The sequence below is a fragment of the Drosophila ficusphila genome, unplaced genomic scaffold, assembly GCF_018152265.1.
Source record: "Drosophila ficusphila isolate 14025-0441.05 unplaced genomic scaffold, ASM1815226v1 contig_414, whole genome shotgun sequence".
Taxonomy (NCBI): domain Eukaryota; kingdom Metazoa; phylum Arthropoda; class Insecta; order Diptera; family Drosophilidae; genus Drosophila; species Drosophila ficusphila.
The window spans coordinates 11,914,295-11,937,410 of NW_025064328.1; the positions used below are offsets into that span (position 1 = coordinate 11,914,295).

At 38.3% G+C, this 23,116-nt stretch overlaps 2 protein-coding genes across 2 annotated transcripts; one reads left to right on the top strand and one right to left on the bottom strand.

Moving 5' to 3' along the window:
* Positions 1 to 205: 205 nt before the first annotated feature.
* On the top strand, positions 206 to 12,908 carry LOC108096706 (protein amalgam). The gene is made up of 7 exons (XM_017198539.1): positions 206 to 274; positions 3,884 to 4,036; positions 9,340 to 9,558; positions 9,620 to 9,942; positions 10,336 to 10,893; positions 11,201 to 11,405; positions 11,466 to 12,908. The coding sequence occupies exons 2-7, from the start codon at positions 3,961 to 3,963 to the stop codon at positions 11,618 to 11,620; spliced, it is 1,536 nt and encodes a 511-aa protein (XP_017054028.1). The 5' UTR covers positions 206 to 274; positions 3,884 to 3,960; the 3' UTR covers positions 11,621 to 12,908.
* A 49-nt stretch (positions 12,909 to 12,957) lies between these two features.
* LOC108096707 lies at positions 12,958 to 22,646 on the bottom strand. The gene is made up of 3 exons (XM_017198540.2): positions 22,187 to 22,646; positions 13,519 to 13,722; positions 12,958 to 13,459 (listed from the first exon to the last, which is right to left on the bottom strand). Exons 1-3 carry the CDS (start codon positions 22,245 to 22,247, stop codon positions 13,137 to 13,139), a joined length of 588 nt encoding a protein of 195 aa, XP_017054029.1. The 5' UTR covers positions 22,248 to 22,646; the 3' UTR covers positions 12,958 to 13,136.
* Positions 22,647 to 23,116: the final 470 nt, after the last annotated feature.

The following is a 23,116-nucleotide window of genomic DNA, read 5'->3' on the forward strand; positions in this document are numbered from 1 at the left end:
CCCAGAGACCATCAACGTATCTCTCTCCAAGTCCCTGCTGCCTGCAATCTTGAGCAGGGAGAAAATGGACTGTTATCGAGAGGCAGCAATGCGATACAGAGCGGGAGACTACACACACATACATACAAACACATATTTACAGAGAGAGTATTTTTTTTACTCAGGGCCCGGCGTTCGCATTCCGTCGTTTCTGTTGGCTTTTGGCTTCAGTTTTAGTCTTATTGGAGACAGCATCGCGTTCGGTTGTCCACGAAGCCCCAGCGCTGAAAAAAAGGTCTCCACACTTATCTCCAACCCAGCGACCCACTCCCCCGTAAAACCCTAGGCTTAAAGCAATAACCGACAGCTGTAAACGGTTTCCATTCGACCTGGCTAACAACCGCACAAAAAAAAAAACAAAAAAACAAAACGTGTGTTTTTAATCGGTTAAAATGGCGTGCGGGCGAAAGCGTTTGCCAGCGCAAGTGTTAAACGTAATTTCGTACGAAAATCGTGTTGAAAAACAAAAGAAAAGAAGAGGAAACCACTTTTGTAACGCTTCAGCTTCAACTTCAGCCGAAATTCATCTCGCGTCGGTATCTGGGGACGAAGCAGCTAAAAAAAAAAAAAAACAGAAACCAGTTTTCCTCCTCTAGGCTCTCTTTGGTCAAAATAAATACGAAACAAAATAACAATCTCGAACGCACTCCGCATCCATATTCTGTAACTTCTGACCCTGAGCTGCCGAACTTTAATGGCATTTTGTGTCTTCGGCTTTGGGCCAAAAGGGCGGGCGATGATTCATAATGATGGCTACGAGAAACATGGTCAGCAGATGTGCTCCACATCTTCACTTTTAGCCCAACTCCTTTGCGCGTCCATTTGGCAGGTTTTCAAATTCGGTTTCAGTTGCAATTCTTCGGTCGCTTCGCCTCTTTCTTCGCTGGCAGAATCTTCGCTGCACATTCTATAAATATATGTAGAAATATGTAAAATAGCCGTCGTTGTGCCGGCAACAAAAATACACGAAAACAACACAAGAAATGGCAACGAAAAAATGGTCAAATGAAAGGGGAAATACAAGAGGAAAGCGTTTAGGAGCAGGAAAAAGCGGAAAACGGGAACTATTTTGAACCAGATGCTGTAAGGGAAATGGAAAATGGGAAATAGGAAAAGGGAGGTGCAAACAAAAAAAAAAACTTGTTTTTATTTACAGTAGGCAAAAACTGTGAGGAAAACAACAGAAAAGTTTTCAATTCCATTTGTGAACCCCCCAAAAAAAAAGCATTCTACGGATAGAAGACAGCTGCACTTTTAACTCCCCCCAAAAACTTCCCAACACAAGTGCACCGATTGTGTGCGCCTGTGTGTGTTAACTTAGAGCGCAATGTAAATAAACAAAGCGCCAAAGACAAAAACAACAACAATCGAGGCATTGATTTAAAGATAACCCAGCAACAGACGCAAGAGGAAGAAAACCAAACTAACAAAAAAGTTGCATTCACCAAACCGAAGTTTTTGTACCCTTGGTCTTATGGAAGTTTACTTCTTTTTTTTGGTAAAAAAAATTTGTTAACGTCAGTATTTCAAAGTTTAATTGACTATCAAAACATGGTAACAATTAAATAAAATTTAACAATTAGTATTTGCAAACAGAAAATATTATTTTTATTATGTTATTACTAACAAAAGATATTTTATTTATTAGGAAAAGTTTTTTTTAAAAAAGTTTTTATATAATGAATGCTTAAGAATATAGATATTTATATCATCCTCTGCACTGGTAACCAAAAAGAAAACAACCCAGTTTGCACCTTCTCTTCTCCTTTGATTTTATAATTGATAAACAGAGGGGCGGTAAATTGAGTTTGGTGATAGTGAGAGGGGCTTTCGTTGACGTATGTAGGTGTCAACGACTGTTAGTACCGACTTAGTACACACACGTACCTGGTCGTTTGGTCGTATATCTGAGGTGTCGTCCATTCATTTGACACCATATGACACCCCATAATAAAGTGGCTGGGAAAAGTCTGTCGCACAAGCAAGTGTGGAAATTGCCGCTCGTTAGGCAGCTTTTGTTCTGGGATGCCAAGTGAGGCAGGAAAAGCAGGGAAATTCAGAGTGCAAATACAAATAAAGGAAGAAACAAGGAAAACACTTTAAATTTACCGGCAATCAGCGAAGTAGTTTGTCCTTTTATGGAACTGGCCTGTACTTTTATTTTGATTCCAGACTTATTTAGTTAGTTTAGTTTTTAAGCAAACTACACAAAAAAAACTATTTAACTTTATCTTAACATAAATGTTATATAGCATAGCACAAAATTGATTCAATGATGCATTCGGATTTACAGATGTATTTAAACTACAGTCAGTAATTTTTACATAGTTGTTTTCGTCATCATTTTTTTAGATTCATAAATGTTTTATTAGCTTTTCGCTTGTTAATTAATGCTAATTTTATTTCACAACCAAATAGTTGTGATTATGTGTGAAATCAAAAAACCAATCCTTCTGTTGGAAGAGAATCACTTAGTCGAATGTTTACCAAGTAAATATTGCCAAATTGTCGAATATTTTTGCAAATGCATCAGCGGTGGATTATGATCATCAGCCATTGCAAAATTGTTTGTTTATGAGTTGAGCACATAAACAAATATGCGAACCATTTATGTGCGTATGCAGATTTTTGTTTGTTTGTATGGGTGAGCTATGCCGCCATTTGCAAACGGCTTTGATATCCACAGGCCGAATTTTGTATTTTGCGTTTGTATACTTTTTTCCTATATCGGCTTTTCGTGCTGTACATTTTTTCGCATTTGCACATTAATTTATTTATATGCATAACATTTGCATGCTATTCGACTTGGCACACCCTGACCTAACAGAACCCCCCAAAAGCCCCCACTTCGACCCAGTTTACTGCCCGCCTGGCATTGATTCAGTCCCAAAAGAGAAATGTACAGTCAAACTTCCTTAAGTTTTGCTTATTGAATCAATACACAACGAATTTGAGTAGATCTGACGATATAAATAGATCGTGTAGCAAAAAGTTTTGAATATTTAGGTTTGAAATATGCAAGTTATCAATTTATAATAGTTATGATAAAAACCATTAAAAAAAACATTAAAATTTATACAAATAAATAAACACGAATTGTATCAATTTCATACAAAAAATCATTAGTGTGTGAAACGAACTATTCGTTGAATTATTTCCTGTCACGGTCTAGGTCAAATAATTTTCCAAAAAAAAAAAAACAACTTAACATCTAATCTCCAATGCTTATCAATTACTTAAATATTAAAAAAAATTGGGTTTTTTCTCTGATGAAAGGACTATGCAAATAACAAACTTAAATATACTGATAGTTAGCAAGAATAGTACCATAGGAGTCAATACTGTACTTTGGGAGAGAGGGACGTGAGCTGCAAATTAGTCAGCTGCAAACAGCAGCGGCAGCAGCAAAAATAAGCAAATGGCGATTTTTCGCATAGAGATCATAATATCTTTAAGATACAAACTATCGGCGGAGAGCAAATTGCGACAAGATACAACTCACGGCTTGCATAACGCGGCCAAGCGAGTGAGCAATATTTACAGATCCGACGAATGTTTTTATTTTACCCGAAGACCCGCGTTGCAATATGTTTTAGCGAAAAAATTCGTTTGTAGTGCCCGGTTTTCCTTGCATTTTGTCCATGCCAATTAGAAGTTTCCGGTCCGCGGCGCGACTCGCATTCAAAACCAACAAAATAATCAAAAAGCGAAATTAAGAAATCATAAAAAAAAAAAAAAAAAATAAATTGTAAACGTTTTTTGGCGGTCTTTGCGGCCCCCGATCGGGAGTAATATAATGGCTCCAACCAATTAATTGAGTACCAACCAAACATATTAATTGCAGTTAACGACCTACCTCCGACAGCTCCGAACCAAACTAAAACTAAAACAACAAACCGATAAACAAAATCAAATCAGCGAATGCCAATCATAATGATCAGAGCGAGAGACTCAACCTGGCTGTTTCTCATTTGTCTGTTAATTGGACAATTCTACGGTAAGTCAAGGACTCACTCAGCTGAATGGTATATGGTCTATAAAAACAGAGAACTAATTCGAACAAACACGATCTGATTGCCACCAAAGTGCTTTTTATCGGGAGCTTCGAAATGGGGGAATTCGGGGAAAATCTGGCCGTTGAAAGTTGGAGAGAGAGTTGTAATGAATGTGTAATATTTTTTATGACTACTTGTAAAGATAAGATGGGAAGATTTGAAAGTGCATCAGAAGAAGCAGTCTTACGATTCTCCATAAAACTTTACATTTGAAATTGGGTTAAGCTGTGCTTTGTGGTTTAATTATGGTCGATGGAAACATGATGTCAATAAAATTCTATTTCGTTCTGAAAATAAACTTTATTTACTCTTTTAATTAAAGAAATTAAAGAGGTTTGCAAAACAATCTTTTTGATTGTTAAAGGGTAACCTTGAATATATTTTTTAATTAAAAAACTTTGATAAGGCGCATTAATCATTCCATTGTGTTGTATTTAAATACTGCATGGCCTATAAGTAAATTTCTTTATATTTATTGAATATTTTAATGTACAACCATAATCTGCATTTACATAATCTTCTTAAGTTCTGGGATATCAGCTAGATCACTTAAACGTGGATGAGATGTCAATGAGTTGACTTCGCTTGCGGTTCAATGAGTTTTACGTAAGCTTCCACGTATTATGAATTACCGAATATCGGCCAGAAATAAGTATGAGCAAAGGTAGCCTAGATATGAAACTCTCACGTAATGGAACCCATACGACCGAGAAAGCTCTAGATACGCTCGGCTACGTCGACTTCGAGTAAATAGGTGTGAGCCACGTGCGTGTTGCCCTATCTTTTGCGTAAATTGAACGCACACTGGGCCAAAATGTAGGTGCCCAAGGGAATAACAAGCATATCTTATCGCCGGGAGAGCGGCAAACACTTATCTCGCTTTTGGAATTATGGCGCAAATTGCTGATAACCAGTCAACATTCCATTTCACGTACCTTTTGCCGTTGGCTTGAAAGTTCGAAAATATGTTTGTATAAAAGAAAAAGCAAGAGTAGAAACGGTAAAGGTAGTTAACTTAGGCAACCAGAAGTTAATATGCCCTTTTAATTAAAGCAGAAATTGGTTTTCTTTGGGAACTTTAAGATATATTTGAAATATACAAGTCAAACGAATTCTGAATGAATAATACTGGGTAAAAAACAGATGCTTAGATTCAGTGAATGGAAAATAAATAACAAAATGTGGGTAAAGTTTCATTTAAAAACCTTTTAAACAGCCCAGAAACACACAAAAAAATCTAGATAAAAATGTATTCCGTTGAGGAAATTAGCTTGCAAACTTTTTTATGATCATGTGAAACGCCTCCAGAATTTCAATTTAAGATGTCCCAGGGGCAAAAGCCATATTGTGTTTTCCAAATTATATCTATATATATGCGCTTTAAATTAAACAAATTTTTTATCCAATTTTAGCTATGAGATAAGAAAGCGTCCGTTCAATTAAAAAAACCTCTAAAATGCACACACATGTGGGGAATTTTTGAAGCTTTAACAAACAAAAATATTTGTTTGTCTGTCTAAAATTCTTTTATAATTTTCGGTTGCAGAACTGAAGTTGATAAAGACTTGGCCCTAATAGGAATTATGTTTATTTATCCAGAACACAAGGTCCCCGCGGCACTCATTCAAATATTTAGTGTTCCCAGAATTTGCAACTGAGTGTTTGCATTTACATACCCATGCTTGACTGATTTTTCGGAGGTTTTATTCGGTATTTTCCAGCTAAACGATCAAATTACACACACAACGCGAAAGCATCGTTCGTTTTCCAAAAATAAAATTGGCATAATAAATCAATGATTTGATCAATCAATACGCTCTATAAAGAATGCGTAGTCCAACCCATTGGTTCTAAAAAGGCAGGAAGTCAATTTATTTCAATTTAAATTTTCATTGGTTTTTCGGCAGCTGTTTTATTTTGTGTTTCTATGTAAATTCAGGGAATGATATTATGCATACTGTGAAAAATGGGTATCCATGTACAAAAAACTTAAATTGGGTTGCGAAAAACTTTTAAGGCATTTTTATTAGATTTTTTTATTTTCTAATGTTTTAAGAGAGTTTTTAAAATATTTTTCTGAAGCCCTATTACTTACAATTTATATATAAATAATATAAATTAGTGTACAAATTTTTTCATAAACATGTTTTTCTATTCATGTAGAACTTGCAGCCAAAATTTTGCTTAACAATAAAAAAATATCATATTTTAAGTTTAGAAAAATTATGTACTTTTTAAGTGATCTTTCCTGTGAGTACATTTTATTTAGATATTGCTTAATTTACACAAACCAAATATTGGGCAATTGACCTGTCAAGACTCCCTTCCCAAAAAAGAAAAAAATAAAACAACTTCTCTGACAGTTGATTTCACCCAGTTCTGGGCACTTTTACGACCCCCGTCACAATTTGACTTTTGGATTTTTGTGCAATTAGGATTGGCAAGCTGCTTGTATTTTCCATCGTTTATTTTTATACATTTCATTGAGTCATGAGTTCTGTTTACTTCTTGACCTCATAACTCATCCGCGTCTATATTCCATCCCGCCATATGTAGGACATTAAAATCAAAGCAAAAATGTGATCATGGAATGGCAATCACACAGTTTTCCATCGCAACTCTTGAACTGAATCTTGAATGGGAGTTATCAATGGTCGGGCGAGACTACAGACCTGTCCGACCTTCCTGATACGACTGGAGTATTACTATAAGTATATATGACTGGCGCCTAGTACCAGAAAAGCTCGTAAATGAGGCTTACATACTAAACACAGAAAAATATTTACTTGAAATCTAGGACAAAGTAATGAACCAATTTAATTGCGAGCCCATAAAAGAATAATATTGTATGTCAAATTTTACAACATTACAGTTTATTAAAATTATTTGTTAAAAATTAAATAATAACATTCAATATTTTTGTTTTAAATTGTTTTCCTTGTACTATTTGGTTTTTTTTTAATGCAGGGACTTGATTTATTGTCATTCCTAAAATTATTATTACGTACTAAAAAGTTGCGCATTATAATTTTTGTTCTAAACTGAAAACAAAAGATTCATTATTAGAAATCAGAAATTGGTATATAATTTCAAAGTATTAAGACCAGACAACCTTGTCAGTCTCCACAAATATTTAAACATGACTTCATATCCTATGGATAAAACTAATAGCTATCCAAAATTAAATTTGTTTTAAAATAAAGATTTTAAATATATTATAATTTTAAATTTTATTTTAATATTAAAGTTGCTTGTAGATTACTTTAAACTATTTAGCCCACACAGCCTTGCCAGTTGTCCTAGAAATTCGACCACGACTTCATATCCCCTAGATAAAACTAAAAGCTATGCAAAATTATATTTGTTTCAAAACAATGAATAGAAGAAACTGCGCTGAAGTTACTTTGTAGATTTCTTTAAAGCATTTAGCCCACGCAACCTTGCCAGTTTCCCCAGATATCCGAACATGACTTCATATCCCCGGGAATGCAAACTCATCAAAGTTGGCCAAGGGACTTGAGTGGATTGCGACAAATTCCCGTCGACGTTCCAATGCCAATGCAGGCCACAAATGGCCATTGTGTGTAGCATTGAACTCGAGTTGCGGGGACAAAGGAGTGGAAGGACGACAGAGTCTGGATGAGAAAGAGAGTGGCGCCGCGACATCCTGTCGCCATTGTTCCACTTAGAAATATTGCACTGGGAGTCGGAGGACATCGTCATCCATACGGATGAACTTAGTCTGAGTGGTTGGTTTGGTTGTTTGGATGGTTCGTTGTTTGGTTGTTGATGTTACTAGGGGAGCTGTTTTTTATTTGCAACCCCCACCGACCGACTCATCGATCCAAGGACAACGTTCGCCCAGGGGGCCAAATGACGCATGTGGCCAAGTCCTTTAGAGCCAAAGCCAACCCGAAAGCCAACCCTCTCCGCCTTTCCAGCTGACTTTTTGGCGCTGACCTACTTGCAGACAACAATTGCGTGGAGTCCGTTCTCTCTGGATGCCTCGACGTATCCACGGTGTATCCGTGGGCCATAACCTTGACACAGGCCCAGAATATTGCAGTTGTTGGCCAGCTTTCCCAGTCATCAAACCGAAACCAGATCGGTGAAGGTCCCCAGCTGCTTTTGGCCAGTTGTTTTGTCTCGGAAGAAAAAAAAGAGATATATATTTTTCCATCAATGTGGCTGAGACCATAAAAGGGGCGTCTGACTGCATGGCTTTTTTTTTGTTTTGTATTTAAGCGGATATAAGGAGAGGCCATTGGATAAGATAACTGGCTTCGTCTTTGGATCGAGTGTCTACCTTAAAGAGCTTTTATCGGCCATTGATAACGAGTTTTAGCCGACTTGCGTAATCCCGACAATATCCATCATAACCTTATGAGCCCGGCCATGATGAAGTTGGTCATGACTCATGAGTCACTCGGCTATTAGCCGTTAGATGACAAGTCAGTTACAGGCCGCATATGGCCAACAAATTGTTATGGCTAATACATGCGAAAAGTGCGGTTGGAAAACATTACTCACACAATTTGCATAAATTCGTACCTTTCAATCTGGAGGAGTCATAATTCAAATAGAGAAAGCCATGAAGATTTCCAAACCGAAGTTCTTTGACGGTACTTTACCTGCTTTTATGGCCTGCGGTAATTTACCCAGGGCTTTAGATATATCTTTTTGTATCTGACATGTTTGCCCACGGATTTATCGCTCAGACGATAGCCAAAATTTTCCAAAGCATGTTCTTGGTACTCTTATAAGATGTAGATATTAAAATAAAAATAAAGTTACTCTTTACTTGCAGTGACTAAAAGTAAACAGTGATACTGATCAACTCTGAGTATTAAGTATCTGCAAGTTTGCTCTGCGATATCTCCCCCAAGTTCCTGTTGGAAACTCATTTCCGCTTTTAGAACTCCGCTCTCATGAACGAGTTCTTTGTGCGACCCCTTGATTGGAAGCAGAAGTTGCTCCGAATGCTTCGCGATTTTTATCGGTTCCAATTAAGTCTGGATCCACTTATCAAACAAAACAGTGACTCACCGATGCACCTTGCCCACAGAAAAATAATGATGTCACATTTATATTCATAGTAAAAAAAGGGCGTATAAAACACTTATCAATCATTTGAATTGCTTGCAAAAGTTGAATATAAATTAGGGTTTATTACAGAATTAAAATAATAATGATTTCTTTCCACCTAAATTTGATTCGTAATAATGAAATTTTTTTATTTTTCCAGTGCATTGTAATGGAACTCCCGTAGAAACGCAAGACACGGATTATCAGGACGATGACTACGAATATGGTGATGATGGTGTAGAGGAATTACCAGCAATTGATGTTATAGGCGATGTGGATCAAGCTTTAGCACCGCCATATTTTGAGCAGACTGATATAAGGATCGAGGCAAAACCTGGTCAAGATGTGGTCCTCAACTGCGATGCCAGGAACTTCCAGTGTAAGTAACTCCAAATGGATTATGCTTTGGATAAGTAATTCAACTTCCGAGATCCCAACAGTGAGCAATGCGGTGATGTGGTACAAGGGAGACACAATCATCGCCAATGGACAGAGTCCGATTAGCCAGCGAGTGGAGGGCATGCGGAACAACTCGATCCTCCTGAGGAACGTGACGCCGGAGGACGCGGGCGAGTACCGCTGCGAGATCCTTCCTCAGAGGGTTCAACAACGTACCGCATTGCGGGTGGGCGCCCGGCTGTCGATCCTCTGCGACGATCGCGATATCACGGACCGATCGCAGACGTTCAGGCAGGGCGACCACCACAAGCTCGAGTGCCGAACCTATCTGAGCACCAACGCCACCATCAAGTGGTCCTTTAATGTATGTTTACTTTCCTTTTCATCTATCATACTTCGTTATTGCTATCTTTATCATAGTTCCTGTTTATGCGATGCCGCGAATTCATGAAATTAATTTGACACATGTACGAGAAGGGTCACACTATTCGCTGACAGGTCACACTTTTTGTTATAATGATCAAACAAGCAGAAGAAGTCCATTTACTCAGTAAAATCTATGAACAATATTTATTTTAAATAAGTCAAACATATTAGCTCATGTTTCTCCGTTAATTTTTGTCATGTTTTTATTTTTATTTATTATTTTTATTTTTAAATGATTGCATGAAACGGGTATCGCATAAACTCAATTATCAACCTCCACTCATCTCCTCTTCCTGGGATCCTTCCATGTCTCCTCACGAATTCTTTACAGGATCTGAGTGGACAGCCCGCCCCCGTTGACAATCAGAACGGTGTGATTGTGCTGGACAATGTGGACGAAAAGGATGCTGGAGACTACCAGTGTTTAGCCGACGACGGCAGTCGTCATCCTCCCCATGGAACAGTGCACATTGAAGTACAGTACAGCCCCAGTGTGTCCACCCATCGACACAATGTGAACACGGAGAGTGGCGCCACCGCTGAGCTGTACTGCAACTACCGGGCCAAGCCAATTGGCAGGAGCTACTTCGTCAAGGATGGTCAAACTCTGCAGATTTCGGAGAAGTACTCCCTCAAGGATTCGGTGCACCATGGCCACAATCGCACCACGCTGATTGTGAGGGAAGTCACGGAAAGCGATCTCGGGGAGTACCTCTGCCAGGTGGAGAACGCCATCGGGTCCAACGAGGTGAGGATCCACGTCAGTTACCTTCCGGAGACTCCTCAGTTCGAGGACATGTCCATCGAGGGCAACAAGGTCACGCTGCACTGGCTTGTAAGGAGTCGACAGCCCCTCTCCGAGGCCATGCTGGATTACCAGTTGAATGGGGTAAGTTATCGTAGTACTCTGAAGTTGGGAGGTTAACTGGGGAGTGATATTTTCCTTAAGTATTCAAAATGACTGCTGTTTGTCAGTTTTAAATTCAGTAAACTAACTTAAGAACAATTAAGATCCAATTCCGAATATTTCTTGTCATTTAAAGCCTCCTAAAAGTATGCAACTTAACAATGTCTTATTGTCCTGTAATACATCCTAGATTTAACCCTGAACCCCTTAGTTATACTCTTTTCTTTATTTAACTGTGATCATATCTTATTCAGCCACATAATCAAATATATTTATTTTGCAATTTTAGTCCTATTACTGGAGCACTGTTTCCGTGCTGCAGACGCACCGTCACAACAGCACCGAGAGCATGTGGAAGATCACCCACCAGCTGGAGTTGAGCAGCGGCATGTGGCACGCTCGTGTGAAGACGAAGAACATCCACGGATGGTCCCACTTCTCCGCAGATCACACCTTCGAGATCCGCGATGGATTCCCCTCCGACAAGGAAGATGGTTAGTAAACTTCTAGCTGAATTGTAAGAGTTTCCTCTAAGCGATGTTTATGATTTTCAGATGAGGATCAGACTGGCGCCGCGGAACTTCCTCCCGATGAGATCGTGCAGGCTGGAATTGGACCAGTGACCCGCGGAGGTGCGTCAGCCATCCGGCAGCTGAATCTTGGAGTGATCCTCCTGCTGGCAGCCCTCCTGCTGCGAATCCGCCTCTAAGGGGTGCCATTTAATCAGAATCGAGATGTGTACATACGTATTTCCGGCTAGGAAACGCACATAGGAAACCGAAACTAAGTATTCTAAATATACAATGCTAATTCGCGACCGCTAGCTTGGGTCAATGTTAATGTTAATGCTATAGAAACCGCTGAAGCGATCACCACTGAAACATTTGTGCCAAGCAAGGAAAGAACGTTTAGGAACGGAGGATTAAAGTTAATTTAGTTTAGTTACAAATTAATGGAGCGACATTGGAGCAGCGAGGATCGGTTTCAAACCGAACAAAAAATTTACACTTTGATTAACCTTAGCTATAATATTTATTTGTTTTATTTTGTGTGCATGTGAAAGTTGGCACTTGAGGAAAGGAAAGAAGGAAATCCGAACCGAAAACGAATACAAATTAGGGTCATCGCAAGGGGAAGAATTCCGAAATATTAAACTAAAGTATAGAAATTCGTTGTTAAATCCACAAACAAAATCATTTTATTCCCACGCGATGACGTAGAGTAGAAAGCGAAGAAATGGGTGAGGATCTAGTGACTTTTTAGGATTTGCAATACCATATTTTTGTATATCCAAGCGTACTTACGAACTGCAACAGAATCAGAGGGGCAGTGGGCGGGACTTATCGAAGGGCACGCTATTTATTTTATAAACTAGACCAAAGCTTAGACATACATATGTGTACCTACCACACCATACATATGATACTTATTTTTACGGAACTACGCCACATCAACTAAATGGAACAGATTGAAGGGAAACGATTCAAAACATATACAAATCAAAAGCTAGGACTTGTGTGTACCTAAGAGATATTGAACAAATCAAAGAGAGTACTATATATATATATACGAGTATATATTGCGTAATGTTTGGCTTCACTTTTTGTCTTTGATCCTGCTACAATACCTGAGGAATATCGCCATAACATGCTGACCGTTCGTATGTGTAATCCAATTGTGAGGGTAGGAATATATTTTATATGTATTTTATTTAAGAATCATAACATTAAAGCTGATCAATAAACGTGCCAATCGAAGCAATCAACCGAACATTGATTGCTCGCTAAATCAAATCAAATCAAATGAAAACGACACAAAAGTAAAAGTTCCACAAACAAAGTTTTGACGAGGACCTGATTTCGAAAGCCGACCTTTAAGCATATACACATATACACAGAATATATAAAAAGAGGAATACTTAAAGCCAGTGTCTTACATGAATATTGTAATTTTCGTTGAGTCCATGATAAGTAAGCAAATAAAAACTAAAAACCAAACGGTGAGAATCTCTATCTCTATTTTCCTGGAGGTAACAAGCAATCATGCTTATGGCTTAGTATACTTTGGTTCCTTTTTTATTTAATAAATAAAGTTGATTTCGTGTGTCTTTACAAAATACAAAAATTTACAATCAACAAAGACTTCAAATGCTCAATTCCTGTGAGAAGTGTGGAGAGTGTAGAGGGTATTGGCAGTGATCCCCGCCAGCGTAATACTAAACTAAGCTAATGTTTTCCCATCCCGAGGAGCAATATGATCGATCCCAGGAGCGTACAGCCCAGAAAACTGCTCCTCGATCCCGCCGCCGAGGTGGAGCTCTCCGGTGCAATGGCATCCAGGGAATGTTCGGCAATGATCACCTTCGTAATGGCCACGGACTCGGAGGGCAGAATCTTGCAGACATAAGTGCCGGCCACCTGGGGACTCGCCTTCAAAATGGTCAGATCGTAGTTGGAGTCCAGTTTGAAGTTCGGCTGGATCAAGCTCTTGCCATTGGAGATCACATTCGATCCGAAGAGCCACAGAATTACGTTATTAGTGTTTTGCACTGAAAGAATATGTGGTTTTAAATGGGGTTTCCTGAGGTTAGTTTATTAGAATACTCACGGTTGTCGCCCAAACCGCACTTGAGCACCACATCCTCTCCTATAATTCCAGTCACCGTCAGGGTTTTGTTGACCTTTACAGTGGATGCTGGTAGCGAGGACTTCGTCTGTGGACTGGGAGCACTCTGGTCCTCAACTCCATAATCGAAGTCATCATCGTTCATCATCTGATCATCGTCCGCTGTGGATTGCGGGTAGGAAAGCACTAAAATAAAGAAAAATTGAGGTAGTTATTAGGAGATAATACAATTTAAAATTTTTTGTCTCTTGCTTTAAACAAAGCTTCTCATTTTCTTATATACGAACGATTATCATTTTCATTTTGTAAACAATGTAGGAAATATCTAAAAAAAAAAATTTATTAGATGTTGATTTATAATTTATAATTTATATAAATTATGTAAACCCTCTTATACAAAAATAGCACTTCAAAAAGATATGCAATATTTTTCTTTTAATGATTTCTGTTTGAAGGCAACCAAAATGTAAAATGTATTATCCAAACAATAAAAAAATAAATTCCTCGTTTTTCGCTGCAATTCAATGACCTATAAATCGACTGTTTTATATGGTAGCTTTAATAGATCGTCTGTAATTATAGATCATTGGATTGTTTATAACGGTTCCCTGCGGGAGGTCACATCAGCCACCACATTTAGTCGGTGAGTTAATTAAAGGAAATTAAATGGAAATTGAAACCAACGCAGACTGCTTCTGCTGCTGCTGCTTTTCTTGTTGTTTTTGTTGTTTTGGCAGTGTGCATTAGGCCATCATAACGCCTGTGTTTGTATTTGTCTTTATCATTTTCGCAGCTCAAATTCATCAGGGGGTTCCCAAAGGGGCGGGGGTGTCGAGGGGACAGCTGCACCGATGATGGGTTATATTAAAGGCTGGCGATTTGCCATTCACGGTTTCCTTTCGGTTTTCGTTCCCCTACATAATTACCAACAAACGAACAGTGGCGTACGAGGGGTTTTAAGAATATTTACGAGTATAGTTACACAGAAAAATTGTTTATGGTTGTTCAAATAAATTAATACAAAAATTAAACATTATAAAGAATTTAATTGGATTATACCAAAGGATAATGTATCATATTATATTATGCATATATGTACATATCATATTATAATTATAATTTTTGTTGGTTTTTATGTTGTCAACAGTAAATGTTGTTTCCACATTATTAGCACAATATTTAAATATAGATCCACCAAAATTTCAAAATAAGAACCACTATGATCTATAACCCCCTGGAGGAAATCCTTCGTACGCCACTGTTCGGTGCATGTGTACAAACACATTTGGTGGAAAACATTTCGTTGAAATGGGGTCACATGAAAAACGAAAATTAAAATAAGCGAGTGGAAAGAGAAAACAACAGTGCCTAACCCAACACTCCCCCATTGCAATCGCTCTTCCCCTTCCCCTCCTTCTCTCCCCTCTTCCTCCACCCAATCCCCTCCCCCTTTTGGGCGATCGGCGCACCCACATGTGACGTGCTGACGGGAAGCCAAAAACAACTACAACCAACGGCCAAAAGAACGGCAGCATTATTGAGCCACTTTTTGTTTTTCTTTTTTTTCGGTGGTGTCGCCGATGGACACACTGAATTCAAAGCATTTCACAACAATGTCCATTTTCATAGTGCCAACTGCAACACGCACACACCAACAAATAAAAATACACCTGGCAAAAAATTTAAAGAAAAGGTGGATTACTAATGATTAAATTTCATTCAATTCAATTAAAATTTTCCAAAATAACTTAACTTAACTTATATTCAGGTAAAAAAAAAACGCCACCAAACAAAATCTTAAAACAATTGATTCAATATCAAAACTTCTTATGTAGATATTTAATATTTTAAAATTTGTATTTTTAATATTTTTGAAAAATATCTAGTTTTGTGTTTTGTGATAACATACTCTTTCAAACCAGAAAAAATTGTATTAACCCCAAAACTTTCTAGTAATCAGTTCATATGCATGTATATGAAGTTTAAAAAAAAAGGTACAAAAATTCGTATAGGTATTATATCCTTTATTATATTATTACATACTTAACAATTTAAATGCTTTTATCGTTACTATTTTTTGAGTGTAAACAGTCAAAACAACGCGCACACCCTCGAAAAAAGGGACAGTTTGGTCGAATGATTGTGAAAAGTTTAAATTTACATTTTCCTAATTTGCTTTGCTCGCTTGTTTCTGTGAATGTTATGGCCAGTTTTTCATCGTTTGCTCAATTTTTCAAAATAAACACCAGTTCTAACTGGGTTTCCAACTCGAATTCCATTTGCTGCCAAAAGCAAATGCAATAAAATCCCGGCGATCATTTCTTTTCCCTGTTTTTCTTGTTACCTCCTGCTGCCCAGTCCATTTTCCACAAAAAATGCACATTCACTCACGCATTGGCTCTTTGTCGTAAAGTTAAGCCATAAAAGAAATTTATTCTCGTATTTACATTGAACGAAAGAGACACTGAGCCATCTGAATTTATGTTGGACGCTTTCCGCCCCAAAAAAAGAGCCATTCAACCGGGAAGATAAGCGTGGAATAACGAACAACAATTGCAATGAAAGTTTATTTGCAGATTTTTTTATATTTTTTGGGAGGTTGATCTGAATCGAATGCTTATTTGGCTTCCGATAAACATAAACCGATAAGGAAGTCGGGAAATAATTTTTGGGGAAAGGAAACACATTGTTTAAGTGCAAATAAACAGGGGGAGTACTTTGCTTGTGGATTTTTTCAAACATTTTTTTGCAGCATAAAATATTTAAAGGTCTCAAAAAAACCAAAGGAAACAGAATATTCCCAAATGAATAAAGAGGAAGTTTTGTAGGTTTTGTTAAAATGCATTCCTTGGAAATTGTTCAGGGTTTTTTGTGCACATTGCCTTTTTATATTCTTAAATTTACCCAAGCATTAAAATCTTAACATTTTTAAAAATTAGTATTCCAAGAAACCAAGTAGAAGATTAAAGCATTTAAGGCCAGCATTTATAATACCATTAATTTCAATGCCGCCCTTTAACCTTTAATTTCAGTTCTCAGGTTCGAAATGATCTTAACCCGGGATTATGTTCGCTTTCATGTTTTCCTATCTCCAGAGATAAAAGTTCCCAACTTCCCTTAACCCTTGTTTCCCGCCCGTTTTAATTGCTACTCAGAATTAGACCGACAACAATTTATCATAACCATGATTCCAAAAAAAATAAAAGGCAGGAAAAAATGCATTTCAGCTAATAACCCAGAGCCTCGGGCCAAAGTTAAGTCAGCATTAGTGCCAGTCACTCCCCCGACCTCTGTATATATATTGTATAGTGTATATATATATATATATATATCCCCCTCTGGCCGGGAATCATTCAAGTGCAGCACTTTTGCTGTTGGTTTTACTACCTGTGATAAGGCCCCGAGGAAATTAAGAGCCAGTCGCGGAGGGGCGAGCTCTCTGATCTTTGATCTCCTTTCCCAGTGTTTTCAGGTTTGTCCAACCGGGTCTGTCCACGTCCCTCCCCTCAGCATTTATTGTGCACTCAACAAAATGATATATGGGTTTCTTTCATAGGAATTTTATGAATGGAGAGAAGAGTATGGCAGTTTCTCAGTTTGCCAAATTTCATTGCATATTTTTAGGAATTATATAGGAATATATTTATTTATATTTTTAGATCCTTGTAAAGTTCTATATTTCAAGAAAAAATTAATAAAACGAGTATGTAATATGTATAAGTTTAAAGATCCTAAAAATTCGACTTAAAAACCAAAAAAAGTTAGCTTAGGTTATACTTTAAGAAGATTGCAACATAAATTCATTTATAACTTGTACGAATCAATCAGGCAGAAATGTTTTTATTATTTTGATAAGAAAAGTAACATCTTGAGTCTAATAAGGACTAATTTTTTCGAGTGCAGTACGTGACTGACCAGTCGCAGAAAGCCAGTCGGGAGAAAGACCTGGCCGAAGGGACGTGGCCGCGTTATATGAGCCGAAAATTGTCGAGCTGTGTTCCTGTGCGTTGCCTTGCACTCGTAGGTATTTTGTGTTATTGTGTGTGGCAGATAGAGACATGAGGCGAAGCGGATAATGATAATGGCATTCGGTGGGTTCTGTGAAAGCGATCAGGTTACGGCCACGAACCGAGCGGAGAGGAGAGGAGAGGAGAGGACCTCATAAAGTGACTACCTACGCACCGGGCTCTTTTTCAAATTGGCCAGGAGCAGCATTATTCTCCGAAAGTGGAAAGGAGGAGGGGTTTTTGAAACACAGATGCAGCGGGCAGATGTGCACCATTGACAGATGCCAAAAATAGCAAATTATTCGCAAGCGTGTGCCGGTCCCCGAGAAAGGGATTGTGGCCGAGACTAGAAATCCATTTGCCAGATGCCAAACTAATCGAATAACTCTAAAATGTTTTCGAAATGTTTAAAATATGCAAATACTTGGATGAGCGCGTGTTTCAATCATTTCGGCCTCCATTATCCAAATCGATTTATTTCAATTTCCATTTGTTTGATCCCCCATAGATGAGAGGCTATGTGGCATCAAGTGGCCGCAATAAATTTCGATTTTCTGTGATCCAAGCGTCTAGAATCTAGAGTCTGAATGCACTTTCTTTACATGCCTTTCCAAATAGAGAACATTGATTTCACTTAAACGATTTTCCATTGCGCCGATCGTCGATCGTTGGACACAAATTTCTTTTTCCCCCCCAAAAGTACTGAGAAGTGTTCCCCAATGGCTGCACGTGTCTGTGGCAAGTGCCTCGGATTTCGGCTTTCGGATTTCTGGCTTCAAATTGTGCGGGCGCACTGCCAACGGAGGTTGGATGTCTATATAGTATAGTACATAGTCGTTGAGGCGCGACTTTGGCTACGCCTAACGCATACTTAAATGCTCTGGGGCAGGGCTCGTGGTTTCCAGTGCCTCTAATTAATATGCGGCACTCCTTTCTAGTTCTTCTTCACCATACGATATTCCCCTTTTCCTCCAGTGACTATTTGGGTTCGTTTTCGATTTGGGTTATTTATTGCCATTTACTTTGACGCTTCCACTCGGGCTTGGAGGCACACTTAAAGCTTCAATTAAAATTTTGGCACGCAGCTGAGGGAAATATTTTAAAATTCGTCACAACAGCATTGAAGAATGCCATTACAAATTTCTTAACTACTTTTTGGCGGCAAAGAAGAAAAAAAACGAAAGACTTTATTCAATGAAGTTGAGGCAAGCAAAACGTTTACAAATTGTAAGCATTTGTTTTCAAGTTTTGAACTTAGCAACTGGTTTTGTAAATAATTTATAAGGTGTTTTAATGTTGCATCAATGGAAAATTTAAGTAAAATATTTAGAGATTTTAATAACCGGTTATATTTTGTAAATATATTTCCTAAAGTCTGATAAATAATATGATTTTTGTTTAATAAAATATTAATAACCCCCTAACATCCTCAGATAATAATTCAGAAATAGGTTCGTAGTTTATAGTATTACCCATTTTGTTGGGAAACATTGTAGAGTTTTATCTGGAATCCAGGCATTCCAAAGCTGCAGTTCGAAATAGCCAAAATAGCTGGATCGGTTTTCGGCAAGTACTTATCTCGGCATTACTGCCATCCACTTCTTATGTATGTGGGGATCGTAAATTCTGGAATTTCTTCCACAAAGCTGCAGCATCTGCGGCTTTTCGGGCCTTTTGACTTTGACTTCTGGCTGCCGCTGAATCAGCAGTTGGGCTCTCCATTATCGTGCCGATCATTGGGCGCTTTACTATATATGTGTGTGTGCATTTCTCGGGGGTTATGTACAAAAACAAGCCCATGTAATCGTGCCCCACTTGAGTGGTGCTGCTGCACAAACCAACCACCCCCCAGCCCCTCCCCCCTTGGAAAACCCGCACTCCGCCGACGACAACTCATTCAGCGGCCGGCAATTCGCCAGCGACGTTAAGTAAATTGATTCTTTAATTGCCGAGAATTGGTTACCAGTTGGCTTAACTCGCTTTTCAGCCCGTTGCACGACCCCGTCCACAATGCCCCCATCTTTTGCAGTGCATATACATACAAGCATACATATAATACATACATATATACATAAATGCAAGCGAAGAATCGTGAATCGAGCATCGAGAATAAATACATGAATACCAGGCCATGGCGAACAGACAGCATCGGTTGACTGTGTGTGACTCACTCGGATCCAAAATAAATACACCCGGGCCTCCATTGAGCAGGAATTTTCTGCACAGACAAGGGCAGGGTCCTCACACCACTCCCCCTTCCCCTCCCCCTCTTCCCTTCTCCTCTTCTTTCCCTCCCTCTTTGCAATCCTAAAACCCCAACGCCGCCGACTCCCTCGCATTTCTGGCCAAACAAAATCTTTTTTATGCTTCGCGCTTCTTGCCGCATTCGCGGTCATTTGATGCCTCTTCTTCGCTTTTTTTTTCTCAGCCCGGGCATTTCAATTCGCACCAAGCAGACTACACAAAAAATGCCATGAAATTCAATCTTTAGAGGAAAAAAACAGAACACAAGAAAAAATGTTTCCCAAAATGCAATATTTCTTGAGCGAAACGTATTTGGAAAAGAAGTGCTGATGGAGCGCATTTTTATGGCAATATTTACAAGGAATCATAAAATTTGACACTTTTTCGCAGGTCCCTAAATTCGACTCATTTTTAGCTAACAATGTGGGAAGTTTATTCAGATCGATCATATTGTAATATGTTCCAGTTCTTGGTCATAAATTAACAACATTTACCAGAACTTATAATGTTGTTTTTGATTTTTTACGTTAATAACTTATGTATGGAATAATAACTTTGGAACCCATTTAAAACAACAAATAAAATAAGAAAAATAAAATACATATTTTTAAAATAAATTATAAAAATGTATCTAAAATTTTAAGATGAAAAGTAGGAATGCATCCTAAATCGTCTTATCCTCTCATTTTGTTTTTGTCATTCCGATTTTGTCATCCATTGTCCATTTTGTCAACCGATCTGTACTGTGTATCTTTAAGTAAGGCTTTTTTTCTCCCAGTGATCGCGATGATCATCAGTTAGACTTGTTGTTTACCCATGTCAAGCGCAGTCGGACAACTATGGAATATTAAGTAAATATGGTAAATACGGAGTGAGCAAACATAAATTCCTGGCGAAACATGTCAGCAGATCAGTCGGCGATCTTCGGCGAGGAAACGCCTTTCGAACGCACCTACCTACCTATATATATACGATATACGATTTTGCAATCCAATCAATCCGAACATAATCGCATTGTTTATGGATTGGGGTAGGCGAACAACAGGAAAAGGGTTCCTCCAGGTGATCCAAAGAAAGCAGGGTGATCTCCGATCACACCAAAGACCAATAATGTTCTCACGCTTCTTCGCCACGCTTCTTTAGGGAAAATAGCAACTACCTAGAATTGCGGTGAGTCGAGGGGCTAATTAATACAGGACCCCGAACCAGAATTCGATACCGATGTCCTGACCCTCCAAACCCTCCTGCTGATCGGGCTTTTGCCTATTGATCATCGGATTGCTTTTGCTCATTTCCTGGGTCCCGGACAATGGCAAAAGTCTGGAATAATTAACAGCCGTAACCGAGTCGGAATCACAATTGCCAACCAGTAAATGGCAAACAGCAAACAGCAAATACCGATCCCCTCTTCAGATACTTATAATACTTCCTAACGATCGTTCGACTGAATGGAGCGGGGAAAATGCATTCAGACTGCCGCCATTCAACGATCGTGATAAATAACTGAATTAATGCGACGGCCTCTGAACAATAAATTATTAACTTTACTGTTCACATCACTGTAAAAAGTGCTAAAATTACACAACTAATAGAAGCATTTGTTTTACACTATCTGTAAAAGATCATTTGAATAACGCGGAAATCTCGCACATTTGCAAAATGTCAAAAGATGAAAGATAGCAAATGAATCATGACAAAATATGTGAATGGGTTAATGGGAATCCTCATCGATCTTCTAGCTGATTCATATATGTCTTATTTAAACCAGAAATTTTGGGACATTTTTGCACATAAAAAAACCCAGAATATTAGTCACTGATACAGAAATTATAAATTAAAAAATCTTTATGTAAATGATAATAATTTTTAGCATGATAATTCTAATAAACTCGTATAAGGTTTTAAAAATTTTAGTATCTGTTTAAAAATCTGTTTTTTATTGAACAACATAAATACTAAAAACAATTGGTTTTGAAAACGCTTTTTTAAATTCCTTTGAATTTTTGAAATAGAAATAAATTCTTTGAAAGAATATGCATGTTTGCACAACTTCTAAGCACTTGGAAATAATTATTAAACATATTTATGCTCATAATATTAAAGGGCTATATTTATAATTTTTGTCGGTGCGTGATCAGTGGGACAAATGTAGGTCAGAATGGGTCTGAAACATTCCGACAGCGGCACTATCATCCCAGCCCGCTGACGCCCAACAATCACATCGATTTATAGTAAATTCCTGCACTTCAAATCTCTGTCCGAATCCCCGTCCGAATTCGAATTAGATGCATTGCGATTAGTGAGGAGGCCTGGATTTTTGGGGTCGCCCTCCCCATTTTCGATTAGATTGTGGAGCCCCAGTCGATTGCATCAGGTTGACCCCAGTGGAAAGCACTTACCCGCGGAGCTGCCCACGATCAGTAGGAGTCCGGAAATTAGTAGGGCTCGTCTGGACATCATATTGTGTATATGGTATAATCTTATAATGTGAAGTGCACTCGCCGACGATCGGTGGTTAAATAGGTATCCAATGGTTAGCTCTTTTGGCTTTTGTTCGATCCGAAATCTGTGTCACACGGGCCAATTGATTTCTGGCGATCTATTTGGGATCTCGAAAATTATTGCCGCGTAATTATGTTGACGTTTTAGCGTTCCAATTTCCGGCTAGCACTGTCAGCACTTTTCTTAAATTTCTTGATTCGTTTTTCTCTTTTTTTTTGTTCTTTAACCTGCACACACACAAGATAAATTGGTTTTCAGGTCTGGTATTTTTCTGTTTTTTACTTTGTATATTTTCTAAATTCAAAAATCCGTTAACCGTCCGCTCGAGACAGCAGCAAAACGAGAAATGGCCAACGGTTTTAAGTTGTCTGCTTGCTTGATTGCCTGCCGCTGGCGAAAGAGAAAGCGGAAGAGTGCGTAACTTACCTAAAGAGAGGGCGCTAAGAGAGCGTTGATTATGTGGCGCGAAATAATTTTATTTAAAAACATTCTTTTCAAAAGGGGTTGTATTTATAGAAAGAAAGCATTTCCTGGCCATAAATATGAGTTAACGGATGTGGACCGTTGAAAGCACGGATTGTGCATAACAAAATACAAAAAGTACGAAAAATATGTGGCAAAAGCTATGTATTTAACAAGCCCCAATTAACTTGAAATTAAGTAGCGAAATACAATTTCATTATGCCACATGCTCGGACTAAATTCCATTAATTGCTGAACAGCACATGTCGTTGGTTTTCTTTTTCCCCAGAAGAAGAAGAAGAGCCGTCTTCAAGCTGCAGTTGCCGATTCGCGGAAATTTATTTGCATCCCCCGGAGACAATTTG

Excerpts from the sequence above, each read along its gene's own strand:
- LOC108096706 (XM_017198539.1), top strand. The coding sequence starts at position 3,961 with ATGCCAATCATAATGATCAGAGCGAGAGACTCAACCTGGCTGTTTCTC. Across the intron at positions 9,559-9,619 it reads CGATGCCAGGAACTTCCAGT|TGAGCAATGCGGTGATGTGG; the intron begins GTAAGTAACTCC and ends AGATCCCAACAG. Across the intron at positions 9,943-10,335 it reads CCATCAAGTGGTCCTTTAAT|GATCTGAGTGGACAGCCCGC; the intron begins GTATGTTTACTT and ends AATTCTTTACAG.
- LOC108096707 (XM_017198540.2), bottom strand. The coding sequence starts at position 22,247 with ATGATGTCCAGACGAGCCCTACTAATTTCCGGACTCCTACTGATCGTG. Across the intron at positions 13,723-22,186 it reads GATCGTGGGCAGCTCCGCGG|TGCTTTCCTACCCGCAATCC; the intron begins GTAAGTGCTTTC and ends TCTTTATTTTAG. Across the intron at positions 13,460-13,518 it reads GTGCGGTTTGGGCGACAACC|TGCAAAACACTAATAACGTA; the intron begins GTGAGTATTCTA and ends ATATTCTTTCAG.